Here is a 19,664-nt window from a genome sequence, read left to right as displayed (position 1 = left end):
GAAAATAGTTTCATTTTATTTTTTCAGCTACTTGAATTCAATGACGAGTTAATTTAATCTTAGCTGAAAATTGAAAAAGACACAATTGCTGCCTAAATATAAATGAAAATAAAGTGTGACAGAATGTTGTCTCCCTTTAAAATCTGAAATGATAATGTCACCAGAAATTATTAATGTATTAATTATGTATAATACTTCTTTTCTTTAGCACAATAGTTCTAAATTTAAAATTTGTTCCACTAAACTTACAGTTTTCATTTCTGACAGATACACTTCAGATAACATTTTTTTCAATGAATTAAATCTTCATGTGCATCATCATAAATAAATTTGTACACTAACAGCTACAAATACACTAACAGTCTCACAACGGTTAATAAAACAAAGTATTAAATTAAGTGAAATACTATTTTTGGTTGTAAATCAACATCTTTTTATGTAAATTAACACCTAATGAAAATCCAATTGTCTTCTAAAAAACAAAACAAACAAACAAAAATACTAGCAATGCTATTCAAAATTAAAAGAGATGTTTTAAACTGAAGTCTCTTAGTGGCTGGTTTAGATCATGATTCAAAATGATTATCTGAAGCAATTCCAAAGTCAAACGAGACTGATTATTGTCTGAAACACTATCCATTTGCAGTCGCTTAAAAGAGCTGAAGCTATCTATATGCTATCTACTACAGAAGGCATAAGAGGCAGAAGAACAGTAGTAAGACCTGTTCTTTCTCTGTTTTTCCTTAGTTAGATGTGAAGGCAAGAAAAGAAGGCAACTATCTTTTCTAGGAGAGCCAGGCTGCTGACCAAACCCGGCATAACCCTATCACCATGAACAATCTGCTGAACTGTCTTGGCAGTCCAAGTTCAGAGCTGATACAGGCAACATGTCACTTAAAGGAATCCACCTTTACTACAGTTAAATGAAAACTCATTTGTATAAACACAAAGGCATGCTCATTATTAACTGTAGTTTCCAGTGATTACTGCCTACATTTATGTTCCAATTCTGAGAGGCTAACATTATTGACACAATTTTTGCAGTACTCCAAGGCAGCCTACTTTCTCTATGATAAATAACTTCCCATTTTTCTATGGTACAATTTAAGTACACTATTGCACACACAAAAAAACTAACTTAGAGAAGAGAATATTAAATATCAGCTTGCTTTCAAGAATTATAGCCAGCAGTCCAAACAAGAAATACTAAAATTCATAATTCACAGGGTGAAAAATAAGCCCCATATCATGTTAAAATCATTACTTACCAAGGATACTAACATTAAAGGATCACCTGACATGTGGCAGTTGACAATGAATGAATAACAAAACACAAATTCTTTACAATCCCATTGTGCTGGGGACATTTCAAAAGTATTGAAGAAATTAATCTCTTTAACATTGTTTTGTTAACCATTAGAAAACGTCATATAAAAATAAATCAGCAATTGCTCTGGATTATAAACTGTATGTCTAAGTCACTAGAAATTAATATTGAGAGTAAAGCTGATTGGAATATTGGACTTCTGTGGCAAGGGTTTGGTAGCAAGGGGGTGCAAGGGTGGCCTCTGTGAGCAGAGACCAGAAGCTGCTCTGTGTTAGGTAAGTTAGTTTCAGAGAAGCTCCAAAGGGACCCACGCTGGCCAGAGCCAAGCCAGTAAGTGATGTTGTTTGTGCCTCTGTGAAGGCACAAACAGTTTTCCCCTTCCTTAAACAGATTTAAGAAAGGGGAAAACTGCTGTGCAACAGCAGCTGGGAGAGAGGATTGTGAAAGCGTGAGAGAAGCAGCCCTGCAGCCCCCAGGTGAGTGCCGCAGGAGGGCAGGAGGTGCTGCAGGCACAGGGCAGCAGTTCCCCTGCGGCCTGTGCAGGGAGAGGCCCCTGGTGGAGCAGGCTGTCCCCCTGCAGCCCATGGGTCCCACATGGAGCAGATCTCCACGCTGCAGCCCCCCCATGGGTGGAGGAGCCCCCGGTGGAGCAGGTGGATGTGGCCTGGAGGAGGCTGCGGCCCATGGAGAGCCCCCGCAGGAGCAGGCCCTGGGCCGGAGCTGCAGCCCGTGGAGAGGAGCCCACACAGGAGCAGTACTTTTATAAAAGACATAAAGCAATACAAGTGTAAAAGGATGTTTACTGACCATTTGAGACATGATACAGGTGGAATAACGAACAGGAACATGGAAGAAAAAAGAAACTAATAGCATACAAAGAAAAAACTTCAGAAAGAAAAACTAAACAATATGATAGAGCTAGTTATGTCTAAGAAACCCAGAAAAAGCTCCAACAAAAGTTAGAAAAGACGGTATCAGCAATATAAAGAAATGGACGTGTTTTCTACTCTACAACAACTGTGGATCTGTAGTTGAGGAACTTTAGGAATACATTCCTCATAAACATGTAGCTTAATGGAGCTTAGGTTAGGCTGACCAGCAGCATCTGACCAGTAGCCTTAGGATGTCTCCTCCTTTCTCACTACTTTCCATTACTGAAAGACAAGGATGGAGTAAGCTCAACTCTCACACAATTATACCAGCAATAAGATTGTCACATGAGGGTGACTTTGTATTTAAGCACGTAAGGACAAATGTAATGTGTGGGAAGCAATCTCAAAGAATCACAACTATATTTAAGAAGGTAATTTTTATTTCATTTTCAAGTGAAGTTCCTCTAGATTTCCACTGCTGGTGACTAACACAGGATTTCCTTTCTGCTTAGAGATGATTATATGATGAATGAAAGACCAGCATATGAATATGAAAATCAGATCCAGAGGATTCAACCAAGAAATAGTTTCTCAGAGGTGCATCACAAAGCCAACACAACTGATTCATATATTGCGGACACTGACATTCCCCACACAGAAAGTTCAAGTTACCTGGATTCTAGTGATCCGGGTCTTATGTGACTATGTAGTCCTCTAAATAATTCATTAAAGAAATGTGTATAAAACTATAGTTATGTAAGGTACCATCTGAGAAGAAACTGAATTACACTTGACATTTTCTTAGTGACTATCAAACAATCTCCTTTTATTCCTGCACTACCTCACTTTTTGATTGACAGATATGGCTTTCCCCAGTTGAGGGAGGGAGGGAGGGGAGAAGGGAAGGAGAAAGGATATGTATGTATAATGTAAATACAAATAAATAAAAACAAAAAAGGCAACAGCTTATATAAGAAAGTAGTCTTGCCTTTACAAAACATTAAATAACGCATATTCTACATAACAGGTAAGAAATATGTTCTCCACACAGTGGCCAAGGCCTCAGAGGAATATCTGTTGCTATTATCAGTCCTTCACTGAGGGTTCCTGAAATTGGCAGAGGATGAATAATACGGTTATCCAGAATTCCACACTTCATGAGTTCTCATAACTTAAAACCTTAGTGTATTCCTAGTCAATCCACAATTTGTCCGGATTGATTTACTTAGAATACAGGATATTCAGAAAAAGAGTCACTGGTTTAGAAGGTATCAAATCCAAAGACATTGACCTCATAAGAGTGACTTCCTGCTTGCTAAGTAAAGTTATACCTGTAGTATTCTGTTAGCAACTGTACTACATTTCTGTACAAAAGGAAAAAATATTCTCAAGCTAGATACAATTTTTTGAGATGTACCCTCTTACGTGTCAATGAGCTTTGTATGAGAACCATGTATTTGTAGCTTGACAACAGCTTCAATCAACATGAAGAACATCACCTGTGAGATTACTTGCTATAGCTAGGATATCAAGACACCACAGAACTGCACTTGGAATTCATAGTTTCTCTGAGAGTAAAAGGTCACCACTGTTCCTGCAGCAACAGTTGCAGTTCATAATTTCCATGAATCAGAAAAGAAAACTCTATGGAATTCCATTCAACCCCTAACAATGCACAAATTATATAAGGTCCCCCAGATATAATTAACTTCTAGTTCTGAAATATTCTGCTAAAGATTAGGAAAAGCAATTTCAATTCAACTAACTACAGCAGTCTGAATGTAGTATTCAGGAACATTCAAAGCTCCGCATTAAAGTCTGCCTTGAAAGCATTTGTATATACCAAAATTAAGAAGACACAATCACATTACTACCCTAGCTATTGCTGTTCTCTATTTGCACAATGTTGAAAAAAGTCACTATTGGCCATTTCTATTCCTACTTCACTGACTCCTGGCAATTAGTTTTCAGAAAGAACAGTTACTCAGCCATAAACCAGAACATAGTCATTACCTCTGTCACCTACCCGAACCAGATTCATAAGCCTGACGTGTCTTTAATTATCAATAGAGAGACAGTGGCCTATGAATTCTTGTTGGCCAGTATTGATGGGAAGATATTTATGAAAATACTCTACTTCCCTCAAAGACTGGATGTCCCAGCTAAGATGGAATTTGGAAGAGAAGTCATATTTATTTGTCAGAGAAACTGACTTCACACAGAATGGCCTGAGAATCAGCAGTACAATATCCAAAATACTTTCCTCAGCCTGTGTTGTTTTCCCTCTGGATGACAACTCCAGTACATCAGCCACTCCTCCCAGTTTTGAATCATCAGCAAAGTTGCTGAGGGTATATTCTGCCCTATCAACCAGATCATTAACAAAGATTTTGAACAGGACTTGACCCAGTGCTGATCCCTAGTACACACCACTAGTTAATGGCCTGTGACTAGATTTTGTACGGCTGATCAGCATCCCCTGGACCCAACCATTCAGCCAGTGCTCAACCCATCTCATTGTCTTATCTAGTCCACACTTAATCAATTTCTCTACGATGATCTTACACGGGACACCGTCAAAAGCCTTATTAAAATCAAGGTAGAAAATATTCACTGCTCTTCTCTCATCTACCAAGCCTGTTATCATAAACTGTAAGATTGGTCAAGTATGACTTCCCTTTTATGAATCCATGCTGACTACTTCTGATGACTTTCTTGCCCTTCACGTACCCAGAAATAGTTTCCATGATCGGTTATTACAACATCTTCTCAAGCACAAATTTTAATGCATTGATATGAAATCTCCCTTTTTGTTCCTTAGTGTATTCTTTTTAAATGCAATAGTAATAATGCCTTAGCAAAAATAACAGTCATGTGCCCCAAAAATGTCTAAGCATGGCTGGAGACCTATTTGTAGATTCCATAATGGATGGGCCAGCCATTAGGAACATAAGCAAGAAAAAATAAATGCCACATCACACGGTGGAAATAACTCATTAAGCTAGAATATAAACTTTGTATTCAGAGAGGAATGTCGGCTGTTTCAGACACGTACCTTACCTCGTAAAATCTGACATCAAGTCACTACAACAAAGTTTACTTGTATTTTCAGTTGCAAGCACTACCATCAAAAAAGCACTTCCTATGACCATCTACTTCAACCAGCATTTTAATTCCTTTTTCAGGGTAACTGTAACAATGAAAATCATCAAATATATGTAGCAACAAATGCAAATGACTAAGAGAGACTGCAACAGCTGTCAAGACTTCCTATATGAACCTAAAGGCAAAGAAGATTGGTCAGACAATTTTGAGCAATACAAGTAAAGAAAAGCTACAAAGCTTTTCCTGTCATAATTGCAAAAAGCAAAAAATAACGAAAAAGTACTCCAAGTAATTTAGGTATTTACATCTGTTTAAAAAAAAAAAAAAAAAAAAGACAAGAAATGCAAAAACAAAACCACACATTTAAGTTTGGATGGTCTGTATGTGAGATAGGATACACACAATACTTTTCCATACATTTGCTAGCTACAGCTGTGAAAGGCTTTTATCTGCCCTCCAATTCTTGTGCTTCAGCAAGAAGCTTAATAGACTGCTACTGCTGGTAGATTTATTTGAAAGTGATTATCTTTGCTTTAATACTTCAAAGTTCATGCAGATAATCTACAGCAAGAAAGAACCACATAAAATACAATATATATTTAGTACCTGGAATTAACTTCTGTTTTTTAATAAAAATGGCTAGTGTACATTGTTTACAGCTTATTATTGAGCAAAAACTTTATTAAAGTTTATCTTCCCTTCTTTACAACAGCAGCTAAAGGGTTTTCTTAAAGTATCTCTACCAACCCCATGAATTTCCCAGTTTCCTCCACTGATCCTTGCGAATGACCTACAAAAATACTTTTGAGTTCACAATGAAAACTTTATATAGGAATACTATGTTCTTAATTTTAAAAAATTCTACTTGGTACTTTGTTATTGACAGATAGTTGGAACTGTGTGCCTTATATACTTTACGATAATAGCAAAAGCTAGAAAACTAATGGTAATGAGATAGAAGCTTTTATAAAATCCTTTAGCTATAGTTGTTGCCAACTCTCCCAAAATTCTCTTATACCTTTTAAACTATATAAAATAATTTGGACATTTCATCCATCTTCAGTGGCACATTTCAGTTTCACAGATAGATTCTTCAGTTTCTTCATGTTCCTTCTTGTAGTCTTATTCTGCCCTCAGTAAAACAATAATGAAATAAACCTTAGATGTCAGAATCTACTTTTTGTGCAAATGGAGAAAAGCTCTGGTTATAAGACAAATGAAAAGTGTTTCCTTATCCTTCCTACATACATTTCAAAACTTATTACTCACACAAATAGCGTATCATTCATGTATTCAAGTACATGAATTTAAAAAAAAAAAAAAAAAAACAAAAGAAAGATGACAAGGATAAATTCAGTTCATTTTTACATTCTACTTCTGTGTAATTTTTTCCAACTTACAAAACATATAGAAAATACAATTCAAACAACAGCTCAACAGTAATCTCTAATAGCTAAAACACTCCAGTGGAACAAGATTTTCATTTGTTTATTATCTACCTGTTCAGTAACAAGCATGAAGTTAACACACACAATAGTACCAGTAGAATTCATTTGACACAATACAATGAAAATCCCTAAGACTGTGATCTTTTTAGCTGAACATTTATATTTTTTTCTCCTATATCAACTTTCAGCAGTATTTTATATACTGCTTGCCTCATTCTAACGCTAAAGTTAGTTTTATTTCTATATTACCTTAATGTAACACACAATACTTTCAATCAGCTCATACACTGAACACTACAGAGGAAAAAGTCTCTCTGATTCACAGTAATAATAATAAATAAAACAAACAAATAAAAAACTAGCTCTACAGTATCATCAAAGCAGTTCTGGCCAACCTCAACAACCAGCACACACCTAGACAAAATTCATGTGCTATGTAAGACTTGAACATGTTATTCTGAAGTCCAAGACTACAGCTGGACCCAAGCAATGAGCTTAGTATTTTCTGGATAGCACACACCAGCACAGTACTTCCTGTATCATGTCAAGAGTTGCTACCCTTTTGATACCAACTGGTTCTAAGAACAGGGCCTGAGACTGAGACAGGCAAAGCAAAAGAGCTAAAAAAAAAAAGCTAAAAAAAAAAATATTCCCTCTAATTAAGGGATAGAACAGTACAGTACTGTATAGTACAGTAGTAAGTAGAGTAGCAGGAACACTCCTAGTGTGCTAGTGACTGCCCACCAGCCAGACATATCCTCATTCACTAGAGCCCTTTCAGCTCTACCATTGAGCCAGTTAATCACGCATCATAGCACCAACCTGTGCAACTCACAGTTGGACAATTTGCCCAGAAGCATTCTGTAAGGGACATTATCAAAGCCTTTAATAAAATCCAAAGGTTACATCCACCACCTTCCCTTTGTCCACGACATGGGTGACCTTTTAGTAGATTAGGTTATGAAGGCAGGACTTGCCCTTGATGAACCTATGTTGACTATGTCTGATAAAAGCTTTGTTCTTTAACTAACTTCTGATGTCCCCCAGGATAATCTTTTCCATAACTTTTACAGGCTGTGAGGTTGGACTAACAGGTCTGTTATTATTATTATTATAGAATGAAACTTCAAACCCTAACATGGTAAGGAATAAGCAGAGTTCCCCAATACATCAAAATGCGTAATGTGGTTCGCCAGCGAGTGAACAGACAGAAAACAGCTCACAGTGGAGGATTATTTTAATAATCAATGTGCAAACGAACTACATTAATCTCAATAAAGCATTTGAACAAGCAGCACCCTTCTTTTTCCATAGTAACTTTTAGTGGAGGAAAACTAAAGACCCATTTCCAGGGCAGTCTCTTTTTCTCACAGACCTTTGGAATTACTACCAGAATGAAAACTAAACTACAGCTGGATCTATGTTAATTTATGTCAAGGCTGAGAAGCACTGACAGAGATCAAAGCAATGAATTGTCATTGCAAAGTCACCTCCTTCCTGAATCCTCAGATCTATGAAGGAGGACAATCAGCTCCCCGGTTTTTCCTGTTTCTCAATTTTTATTTTTTAAATTTAGGAAGTTATTATGAAAAAAAATGTATTAACTATTGTGGAAACAATGCTGTCATATAAATAGCTAATAAACATCTTTGTATAGAAGTTTAATGTTGCATTCATTGGCTTTATAATGGTACAGAGTTTAGCATTGTGTTTTTTAATTAAAAACAATCCAATGTGATTTGACAAAGCCCATAATTTCAGCTCTGCAAGGACAACACTATCTATTTAGGAAACAGACAATACTTAGTCAAAGGGTATCTTAAATTAATTCAACGTCAAGAGAAGCAGTAAATCAAAGCTACTACTGGAAAATAACCAAGAGTTCAGCAATGCATTCAGAATGCTAGCAGTCTTGGACTGCATTAACTATGTTCTGCACTTAAATGAACAGGCAACCACGTAACATAGCAAGGGAAATACTTTGCCAATATCTCCCTTTCACAGTTTCATCAATACAGGAAGACCATGATGCCTGAAGTTGGTTGCTATACACAGCACTGCAAGCTACAAATTTGTCCTTTTTCAAATATGATTTGCATCTGCTATATTTCATTCAGTTTCCCAGTTAATATTTTTTTTCATGTTATAGCCTATATCTGTTCTTCCCTGAGACATAAGCTCATAGTCCTTCCCTTTGATTTTCCATGCTACAGCATTCTACCTTTGTTGCCCAGATTTACCTCCAGCAGACAGATTTGGTCAACGTTACATTAGCAGTTGTTATCTGAAGTAGCAGTCAGGAGATATAAGCGTGTCCAAAACAGAATGTGATACAGGTGATAGGCAATATGATATTAATACATGTATATCTGCAACAACATCACAAAGATGCAAACTTTAAAGTAAAAATGTCTAAGCATATAGTTTCTCACTTAACCATAGGACTGTCATTCATTCTGGCAGGTTCTACCTCTCTCAAAAACCTTACCAAACCAACCCAAAGTCTGGGTAAGACAATTGTCTTACCGGGTTTTGAACCACCCAGCATTCTTTCACAGTATACTTACACCTTCCTAAAGTGACAATTTTATATGCATTTCAAATGATAGTTGCTTCTTAAATTGATGATTTAAACTTTCCTGAAGTTTTAAGCATCTTCATAAACCTAATCAAATTAATTTACATGTCTCTGCAACAAGCAATGGAAATCAGCTTTTGTAAAGTGGGCTTCTACTATCTCTCATTTAGCAATGAACACTGAATTCTGTCCAAAACTCTCAATCACTAGTACAACCTGCAGCAAATAGCATACCTACACATTTTGAAATGAATGCATCTAATTCCCACACTCTTCCTGAAGCTCTAAAATAAGCAAATACTCTATCTTGACGAAATATTTATATTTTGTTTAGTCTCTTAATGTGATGTATAATTTTCAAACTGTATTCACTAAAGGAAAAATACTTAAAATGGGTGAGCAATTGGATGATGGCTAGGGTTCAAATGCTTACAATAAATGGGATTACATGGTGCTGGCCACCAGTCACCAGTAGGATTTCCCACATCTCCATTTTAAGGACAGTTACCGTCAATGTTTTTATAAATGATCTCAACGCAGGACTTGAACGTATACTAGGTCACTTTGTAAATGTAAGCAAATTGAGAAGAGCTGCTCACTCCTGAGAGGGTGGAGAGGCCTTGCAGAGAAATCTTGACAAATCAGAGAGCTCGGCCATCACCAACAGTATGAAATTTAACAAGTGCCAGATTCTGCACCTGGGACATGGCAATGCCATATATATAAATATGTACAAACTGGGGGACGAGAGCTTGGAGATCAAGCTCAGCAGAAAAACATCGTGGGGTTCTAGTTGACAGCAAGCTGAGTATGACCTAACAGCGTGCCCTGGCAGCCAGAAGCGCCAGCCTTACCCTGGGGTGCATCAGGCACAGCACTGCCAGCTGGTTGAAGGAAGGGAGTGTCCGGCTCTGCTCTGTGCTGGTGCAGCCTCACCTCAAGTACTGCATGTAGTTTGGGGTACCACAGTATAAGAAGGACTATTAAGAGTGTCCAAAGGATTATGAAGATGGTGAAGGGTTTAGAGGGCAAGATGTGTGAGGAGCAGCTGAGGTGCCTTGGTTTGTCCAGCCCCGAGCAGAGCAGGCTGAGGGGAGGCCTCATGGCAGCCTGCAGCTCCCTCACAAGGGGAGCGGAGGGGCAGGCTCTGAGCTCTGTTCTCTGGTGACAGCAACAGGACCCGAGGGAACGGCATGGAGCTGGGACAGGGGAGGGTCAGGCTGGGGGTTAGGGAAAGGTTCTGCACCCAGAGGGGGGTCGGGCTCCTCAGGGCAGTGGTCACAGCACTGAGCCTGACAGAGTTCAAGATGCACTTGGACAATGCTCTCAGACATATGGTCTGAGTTTTGGGTGGTTCTGTGTCGATTCATGAGTTGCACTTCATGATCCTTGTGAGTTTCCTCCAACTGAGGGAATTCTATGATACATCTTAGTAGAGAAAGAAGGATAAATTTGTTCACTAGGGCTGTGTCTGTGTGTCTATCTGCTTGTCTGTGTGAAGTGAAATTTCACAGCAAAACAAGCACTGTGGAATGAATTTCAGGTGAGAATTGATTATGTATTTTGATAATAAAAATTGATATTTTTATTATCAAATAAAAAAGAATAAAAAATACTTTTATTGCATAACATTTAAATACGCAGTTGCATATGAAATTGGGAAATGTATTTTACTGCATCTTATCTAGAAAAATGTAGATACCTCCCCCCTTTTGAAAAGCCTTGATGAAAATTTATGGAACATTATTCACACAGTCCAAACTTTTCTAACAGCTGTGTTTTTCACACAATATCAGCTATTTTTAAAAACTCAAACACATCCTTAAAGTGAACTAGATGAAATAAATTCTCCTTTAAATGCAGGTGATGGTCATCAAGATATCCTTTGAATAACAGAACTAAGTGAAGGAACTAGAAGGTTGCATACAAAATATTTATCACAGCAGAAATGTTTATCAAAGTGAAGAGTAAGTATTCTACATTTTGAGGATAAAATTCCATTTACAGTTTACTATTCAACAGAATATTCTTTTATCATATTTGACCTACATGTTTTGACATATGCTCTGTAAAGAACAAAATATCTTTATGCTGGAGAAGTCAACAGTGAAGTCAGTTTCTTTTGAGTTGCTAGTACTGAACCAGAACTTTTAATATTAACCAAGGTTTCACAGAAGCCCCAGAAACTCAAATACCTACATAAGACACTGTATTACAGAATCACAGAATGGTTAAGGTTAGAAAGGACCTCTGGAAGCCATATGGTCCAGCCCCCCTGCTCAAGCAGGGACACCTAGAGCAAGTTGCCCAGGATCACATGCAGATGGTTTCTGAAGATCTCCAAGGAAGAAAACTCCACCACCTCTCTGTGTACCCCATGCCTGGGCTAGTGTTTGGTCACCCACACAGTAAAGAACTGCTTCCTAATGTTCAGAGGGAACCTCCTGTGTTTGTGACTAATGCTTCTTGTCCTGTCACTGGGCACCACTAAAAAGAGCCTGGCTCCGTGCTCTTTGCATTCTCCTTTCACATATTTGTAGTATTTATGAGATTCCCCCGAGCCTCCTCTTCTCCAGACTGAGCAGTCCCAGGTATTTACCTTATCAATGATCATTCTTTCCTATTTTTCAGATTTTGTCATGAAAAAGTCAGCTGGTAGTAGACTAGAAATCAAGTGAAGCTTATACAATCCTGATTCCACTCTTGGGACCTTTGAGATCATGTTTTGACAGCTTGTATAAAAAAAAAATCCACAGTATGTAGCTTGGCACAACCTAGGAATTTCCAATAATACATAACCTTTAATCTTAAAAAAAAAAAAAAAAAAAAAAAAAAAAAGACTGTTTTGGAGAGTAGATTATTCCCTGAAGGATGAGTGAGAGCATTCTTTTAGGTAAATTAAAAGTTTAGTGATGACTAGAAGAAGCCATACTGACAGAGAATTTGTAAGGAGGGAAAAAAAATAAACAAAAAAAAAAAACACTAAATATACATTTGTATCTGCTTTAAATAAAATAAAAAGCACCTAAGAAGAAATGCCGTTCGTGAAACAACAGTGAGTAACCAACCACAAAGTTCTTGTATTCAGGATAGTCACCTACAAATTGGATTATGTCAAAAAAATAATCACAGCTGTGAGAGTTATGTTTAAATAAAGTTATTAAATACTATTACTTGTTGAAGTCGTATCACAACTTACAGAACCAAACTCCTTAGATGTCATAAACAAAGCAGTACAAGATTTGTTAGAACAGAACATGTCCAACAGAAAACAAGTCACCTCAGTAATTAAAACTGCTAGTTCATTGAACCACAATCACAGAATATCCTGAGTTGGAAGGGACTCTCCAGCTCCTGGCTCCACACAAGACCACCCAAAAATCAAACCACGTGTCTGGATTTTCACATTTCATTGACATAAGCTAAGAAAGAAGACATTTTTAGATCTAAGTCCCATCAGTCCATTTGAAAGGTGTTTTCTCTCCCACTGGACAAAAAAAAACAAGCCTGACCACACTTTTAACTAGGACTTCTGATTTTCTTGAGTACTTTTAATCTCCCTTTTTTTTCCTCTCATTTGTGGGATTACTTACACCTATGTTGTTTGTACAGCTTTGATAAATAATTGTGTTCTTTACTTACGAGTGGTTGAGACCGAACTTCATTGAGTAACTATAAAGATACACCAATCCAAATTCTTTCTTTAGTTTCATTTTTTCTTTCTGTTAAACATGTGGGTTTTTTTTTTGGTTGGTTGGTTGGTTGGGGTTTTTTTTGGGCGAACGGTGATTATTGCATTCAGCTTCACAGCTAGCCTTAAACTGTTTTGTAGCTGAAATCTCTACTGATAACATATATACAATAGCAGTATCACAGCCTCGTCCCCACAGCCAGTTTAGAAGAATAACATGGATTTAACAGAAAATATAGGCTGAAGATCTGATCCATAACAAGAGGATTTTTCCCCAAAAGCACAAAAAACAAGGTTTCTGGGAGTCAGTGAGATTTTATTTCATTTAGTCCTGCCTGTTCTGTTGTACATGGCTCGAAGAGATCTATTAAGGTTTTTCTCTCCTGTTTTTTTTATTATTATTGTTTTTGTTGTTGTTGAGGGTAAAGACAGCATTACATCAGTAATAAAGAGCCTCAAAGCAGAATACAGTAATGGCCAAATAGTCTTATAATTCCTACTATTTAATAAAAAAAATAAATAAATAAAAAAAACAACCCACACAATTCTGGTATAATTTTAGCAAAGCAACCACTTCTAAAAATAGAGGCTGTTTTGCTTTTTTTTTTCCCTCTCAAGTTAAAGCTCTAAGAACTGTAACTAACAGCTCAGTACCATGTTTTCAGCTTTTTTTCAGTGCTTATTTTTATACCATATTTACTGCAGTCTTAATGCTTCACCCAAATTTAGCAAGTTATAAATTAATCCCATAAAGACAAATGCAGTATGCTTTTAATTTCCAGAAAATTCTCTTCTGTAACTGTGTTCCAAAATGATGCTGCAGCCTTTCACAAAACCACTAGCGTAAGGATTTTAAACATAATGAAATTGACAGGAATTGAAGAAAGCCAAGTCATGTCAATTCTAAAAAGCTAAGTTTATCCAGTTGTTCAAGATGTAATTAACCTTTCCTGTATTTTGTCTGCAGAGATAACTTAATGTTCTTCTTTCTGAAAATACTGTTAAAAAGAAGCATTTCCTTACTAGGTCAGACATCTGAACACAAACACAATTATCAAAACATGACCTATTTCTGGAAACCAAAAAGTAGAACACATTTTAAATGAGATTACAGCATTAAACTTGGATAGAAAAAGAACAAAGTGGGAAATTGGCAAATACTGTTCCCTAGCTATACAGCATTCTGCAGTTGCAAATCATCATTAGGAAACTGTTTTCCCTCTAAACATTTCACTACATTCTGGTTGTTGCTGGGCAGGAAAACTATCACATTTTTTTTCAATATACTAATTCATTGTGAGTAATCTAATGCAAATACAACATCCCACTAGTTCTACTAAAATTAGGTTCTGTAATGACAGACCACTTCTTCAGAAGAAGAAAAGAAGAACTGAGAAGCTCTGACTTGCTACAGAATTAATGCTCACTTCTACTCATAAGGGCATCAGACATCATCACACCATATGCACCAGTCTAATCTAATCCGATCTCCAGTTTATAAAATCCACTTTCTATATTCTCTATCAACTCCTAATGCAAGGAAATATATTTCAAATTGCCCTTTCAGAAAGATAATAGATTAATCCTATAAATACATATTGGCATAACATGTCCAAAAACAATGTCTAATAAGTATACAGTGGGAATACATGAAATGGAAAAACTACTTAAATACGTGACATAAAAACAGAAGAACATTAGAAGTGCTATTTCAGTACTTCTCTAATCCTGAACAACAAATTGCCATCAGTTTGCCTGTGAAAAAATAAACTGGAAGATAGCCAAATGTCACGTAACAGTTTTAAAACCTCCCAGCGATTGTTTCATTTAGTGGTTTCATGAAGAAATGGGGGGCAGGAGGAACATAAGAAAGGGAAGGAGAGAGGGAGAATGCAAGAATCTTTCACCCAATCTATGCAAAAAAAGTGTTGTTACAACATCTAGCAAAGGCTATGTTCAAATTCTTTTCCAATCTGCAGCTTATCTAACCACTATTACACCAGCCCCTAATAAACCTTCTTGTGGGAAAGGAATTTGCAGGTGGCTTCGCGGTGTTTCTCACGTCCCTGGATTAGAAATAATGAGGAAACAAGCAAGGTAGAAGCAAAAACTTAAGCAAGGTTGAGATAAAGTAAATTGGATACATCTTTAAAGATGAGCTTTGGGCGGTGGCCAATTGCTCGCTGGCTCCAGGCACGTCTGAGGGTCTCTGACCAATTTTATGATAGATTCAGACACGTGGACAGCGCGTGGGGCTACAGGGAAAGTATATGTAGTAGTGAGAAAGGGCAATAAACGTCTTCTGTTCAAGAGCCATCAGGAGTCTGTGTCTTGCATCCCTTCACCTTCTTATCTAGGTATTTCAGTAAATAACATTCTGAAATATTAATTCCACTTGACCACAATTTCATGTCTCTTTCTTGAGAAAAAAAAAATCAACACAGATCAATGAATGAAAACATTCCTCAGTACTACTTCTGATTTCCTACACTTCAAGAAATTCACTGTTGTCATAAGTAACCCACTGTAAACCTTTTAGATAACACTGAAAAATTTCTCACATAAGCAGTACTTAAAATACTGTCACAGGAACCTTTAAGTTGATCAAACATTTGTCTTAAAGTCTTTTCAACTCTAAAGCAAACAAAAGCATCACCACACTGCTTATCTTTCCCAGTTATTCAGTGAAAAATGCCAAATACCAGTATTCAGGTTTTAGGAGTTTTCTCACTTAAAAAAAAAATTTAAAAAAATCCTGGTAAAAGGAAAATATTAATACCAATTATTCCTATTTAAATAGTAATAGTGGCCCAGAAAGCATTTTCAGTAACTTCAGTCCAAGAAAGGCTCAAAAAAACAAACAAACAAACAAAAAAAAAAATCTAAGGAATCGTCCTAAAAATCTTTAAACTAACTAGATGGAACAACTTGTTGGCTCTTGCTTTGCATTCCAGTAAGAGGACAAGACCCAGCGTGAAATACAGTATCTGCTACAGGAAATTAATGATCTATTCATTTCCAGGTTTTTCAATGAGCCTTGAGGATCTACTTCAGTTCAAAGACAAGATATTAATTCAAGGACACAAATATCTCCATGAAGTACCTAATTAGAGACTTATTCTTCAGCAGTCTGTCATTTACCTGCAAAACACACTGGTTTCCATCCATTCTGCCAAACCAAGATCTGACCCAATGCTATCAAGGAAACGCATACAGACTCGCCCTCTGAGTAATGATGTATTCCTCACAGTTTTGTGCTGTTCTTTGTTGTGTTTTTCTTATTAAAAAATGGTATTATTAAAAACTGGTACATATCAATTAAAACTAAAATCCCAAACTATGAATAGGTTTTACTACACCAGAACAAGTGCATATTAACAGAAAAAGGTCAAGGAAAACATTGGGTTGATGCTTGATGAAGATAGTCACCCAACAAGTAGGGAAGAGGAAAAGGTAGAGGCATTTAATGACTTTTTTTCCCCTCAGTATTTAGTATTAATGATTTTCGGTTGCCTGGTCCTCTGAGATGGAGGACCCATGATGGGGGTGGGGGGTTATCCAGTCTGCAGAAGAGGAGGCGAAGAGGCAATCTCTTGGCTCTCTGCAACTCCCTGAGTAGGGCAAGGGCAGAGGGAGATGCTGGCCTCTGATCCCTGGAAATCCATGGCAGGATGTGCAGGAATGGCACAAAACTGCACCAAAGCAGGTTCAGACTGGACAATAGACTTGCTAATGTGACGCCCATCTATCAAAAGGGTCATAAGGAGGACCTGGGCAACTACAGGCCTGTCAGCCTGACCTCAGTGCCAGGAAAGTTGGTGGAGCAGGTCATCTTGAATGCAATCACACAATGTATGTGGGACCACCAGGGGATCAGGCCCAGGCAGCATGGATTCATGAAGGGCAAGCTCTGCTTGACCAACCTCATCTCCTTCTATGACCAGATGACCTGCCTGGTGGATGAGGGCAAACCTGTTACCATAGCTTACCTAGACTTCAGCAAATCCTTTGACACAATCTCCCATAGCATTCTCCTGGAGAAGCTGGCAGCCTGTGGCTTGGACAGGTACACTCTCTGCTGGGTTAAAAACTGGCTGGGCGGCTGGGCCCAGGGAGCAATGGTAAATGGAGTGAAATCCAGCTGGTGACAGGTCACCAGTGGTATTCCCCAGGTGTTGGTGCTGAGGCCCATCCTCTTTACTATCTTTATTGATCATTTGGATGAAGGAATTGAGTTACTTACTCCCTCAGTAAGTTTGCAGACAACATCAAGTAGGGGAAAGTGTCGATCTGCCAGAGGGTAGTCCCCCCTGCAAAGGGACCTGGACACGCTGCACTGATGGGCAGAGGCCAATGGGATGAGGTTCAGCACAGCTAAGTGCCAGCTCCTGCAGTCTGGCCACAACAACACCATGTAAAGCCACAGGCCTGGGGTAGAGTGGCTGGAAAGCTGTTCAGAGGAGAAAGATCTGGGGGTGCTGATCGATGCTCACCTGAACATGACTCCGGCAGTGTGCCCAGGTGGCCAAGCAGGCCAACAGCATCCTGGCTTGTACCAGGAATAGTGCAGCCAGCAGGAGCAGGGAGGTGATCAACCCCCTGGTACTCTGCTCTGGTGAGGCTGCACCTCAAGTACTGTGTTCATCTCTGGGCCCCTCACTACTAGAAGGACATCGAGGCCCTGGAACATGCCTAGAGAAAGGCTATGAAGCTGGTGAAGGGCCTGGAACACCAGTCCTATGAGGAGGGGCTGAGGGACCTGGGGTTGTTTAGTCTGGAGAAGAGAAAGCTCAGGGCAGACCTCATAGCTCTAAACAGCTACCTGAAAGGAAGGTGTGGGGAGCTGGGGGTTGGCCTCTTCTCACAGGTAACTGTGATAGGACTGGAGGGAATGGCCTCAAGTTGTGCCAGGGGAGGTTCAGGTTAGAAATGAGGAGACATTTCTTCTCAGAAAGAGCAGTCAGGCACTGGGACGGGTTGCCCAGGAAAGTGGTGGAGTCACCGCCCCTGGGGGTGTTCAAAGAAAGGTTGGACGTGGTGACTGGGGATATGGTTTAGTGGGTGACACTGGTGGCAGGGTGATGGTCGGACCAGATGATCTTGAAGGTCTTTTCCAGTCTTAATGATTCTATGACTCTATGATTAGGAGAAAATTCTGTACCATGGGGGTGGTAAAACACTGGAACTGGCTTCAAGAGATTGAGTGGAATATCTCTCAAAAATGTAAAGCCTTATTTTATAATAAATTTATTATTCCAGTATTTTAATGTAGATTCTAACATTTTCCTTTAAGAAAATCTATATAGCTGCTTGGTGATATTGAACAAAGTTATAGAAGACCTTAGAAGCATGTATCCTATCTGTCGCTGATGTTTAACATGTTTCTAAAATGTATTAAAGACTGTATTAATGAAACCAAACAGAAGTATGCAATAATGAAAATCAATTCCAAAGCACTTGGGTGTCACAAAACAATACATCCTTTATAAAAACAGCAGGGCAAGTCACCTATATTTCAGTTGAGATTTAGCTTTTTTCTAACATTCTAAAAAACAAACTTCAAATCATTTAGTCACATTTTAAAAGATGTAATGCACCCCATGATCTATATATCTCATCAATACAAATATTTGTGTGTATCTTAGTATCTGTCAGGAACTAACCAAGCATGTTTATGTCATTCCTTTGATCCAGTTTATAGTTAAAAACCATAATTCAAGGGAGAGTTTACATACCCATTTCATTAATAGTTGCTCTTGCTTTTGAGACAAAAGAACCAACTTCACTTGAGTGCATTTTTGCTCTTTCTTTAAGGTCAGCACCTGTAAGTGACATTTCACATATATGTTAGCAAACTGTATACAGTACTGTAAATTTGTTTTCAGAAGTGAAATATAGCTGTATGCCAGAAAAAAAAAAAAAGTCTGCTTTGAGACAAGGACAGTTCAAATTGTCCACATTCATCTTGCACAGATTTCAAGGAAAACAGAGAATCTTTATCACAAAAAAAAAGTAATTCAAATTACCCAGCAGATTTTCATCAAGGATATTCTTCCCAGTGGCATTTCTTCTCAAATTAATGAACAATAAAATCTAGGTGGGTTAATATTTCTTCCGACACATATTTCTATTTTTTCTGCTGTGTCACAAAGTCTGATAATTATGTGGTTTTCTTATCATGGTCTTGTTGTTATTCTTCTGCTGTTAGATCATGAAGTAACTAGGGTGCATGTTTTTACAGTAACAGACAATATTTATCTAAATAAAAACTTCAACAGTGGGTCAAGTACAATTTTTCAACTAATTTTACTGAAACGTATTTTTGAATGCTGCATATGGCACTTTTTACATCAAAAAAAAAAACCTTAAAAAGTTTTAATCTATTTCTTCATAACATTATGAAGATAATTCTGTTTAAACAGCACCCTATAACTAGAGGTAATTAGAATTCACTGGTAAGAGAAATTGACATTTTTTCTCAAGAATGAGTAAGGAAAGTGAGAAACAACAACAACCAAATACAGAGTAAAATACAAAGCCCATCTTTCTTACAGAGGAAGAATAACATTAAAAATACAAAAATTTTATATACATTTTCCTAAGAAATGCAACATTCCCAGTTGAATTTAGTGTATATATTTTT

The 19,664-nt window shown here is 37.7% G+C and overlaps 1 protein-coding gene across 5 annotated transcripts in view; it reads right to left on the bottom strand.

Annotated features, from left to right (window-relative positions):
- The window catches only part of AUH (AU RNA binding methylglutaconyl-CoA hydratase), a 113,379-nt gene that overhangs the window by 61,188 nt on the left and 32,527 nt on the right, over window positions 1-19,664 (bottom strand). For all 5 annotated transcript variants that reach the window (XM_084305095.1, XM_084305096.1, XM_084305097.1 and 2 more), the window contains one exon: window positions 18,757-18,843. In XM_084305095.1, coding sequence (XP_084161221.1) covers window positions 18,757-18,843 — 87 coding nt within the window. The remainder of the gene's footprint in view (window positions 1-18,756; window positions 18,844-19,664) is intronic.

Source organism: Netta rufina (assembly GCF_964035555.1).
Source record: "Netta rufina genome assembly, chromosome: Z".
NCBI classification, from domain to species: domain Eukaryota; kingdom Metazoa; phylum Chordata; class Aves; order Anseriformes; family Anatidae; genus Netta; species Netta rufina.
Note: the sequence above shows the minus strand (reverse complement) of the source record. Positions and strands in the feature narration are given on the sequence as shown.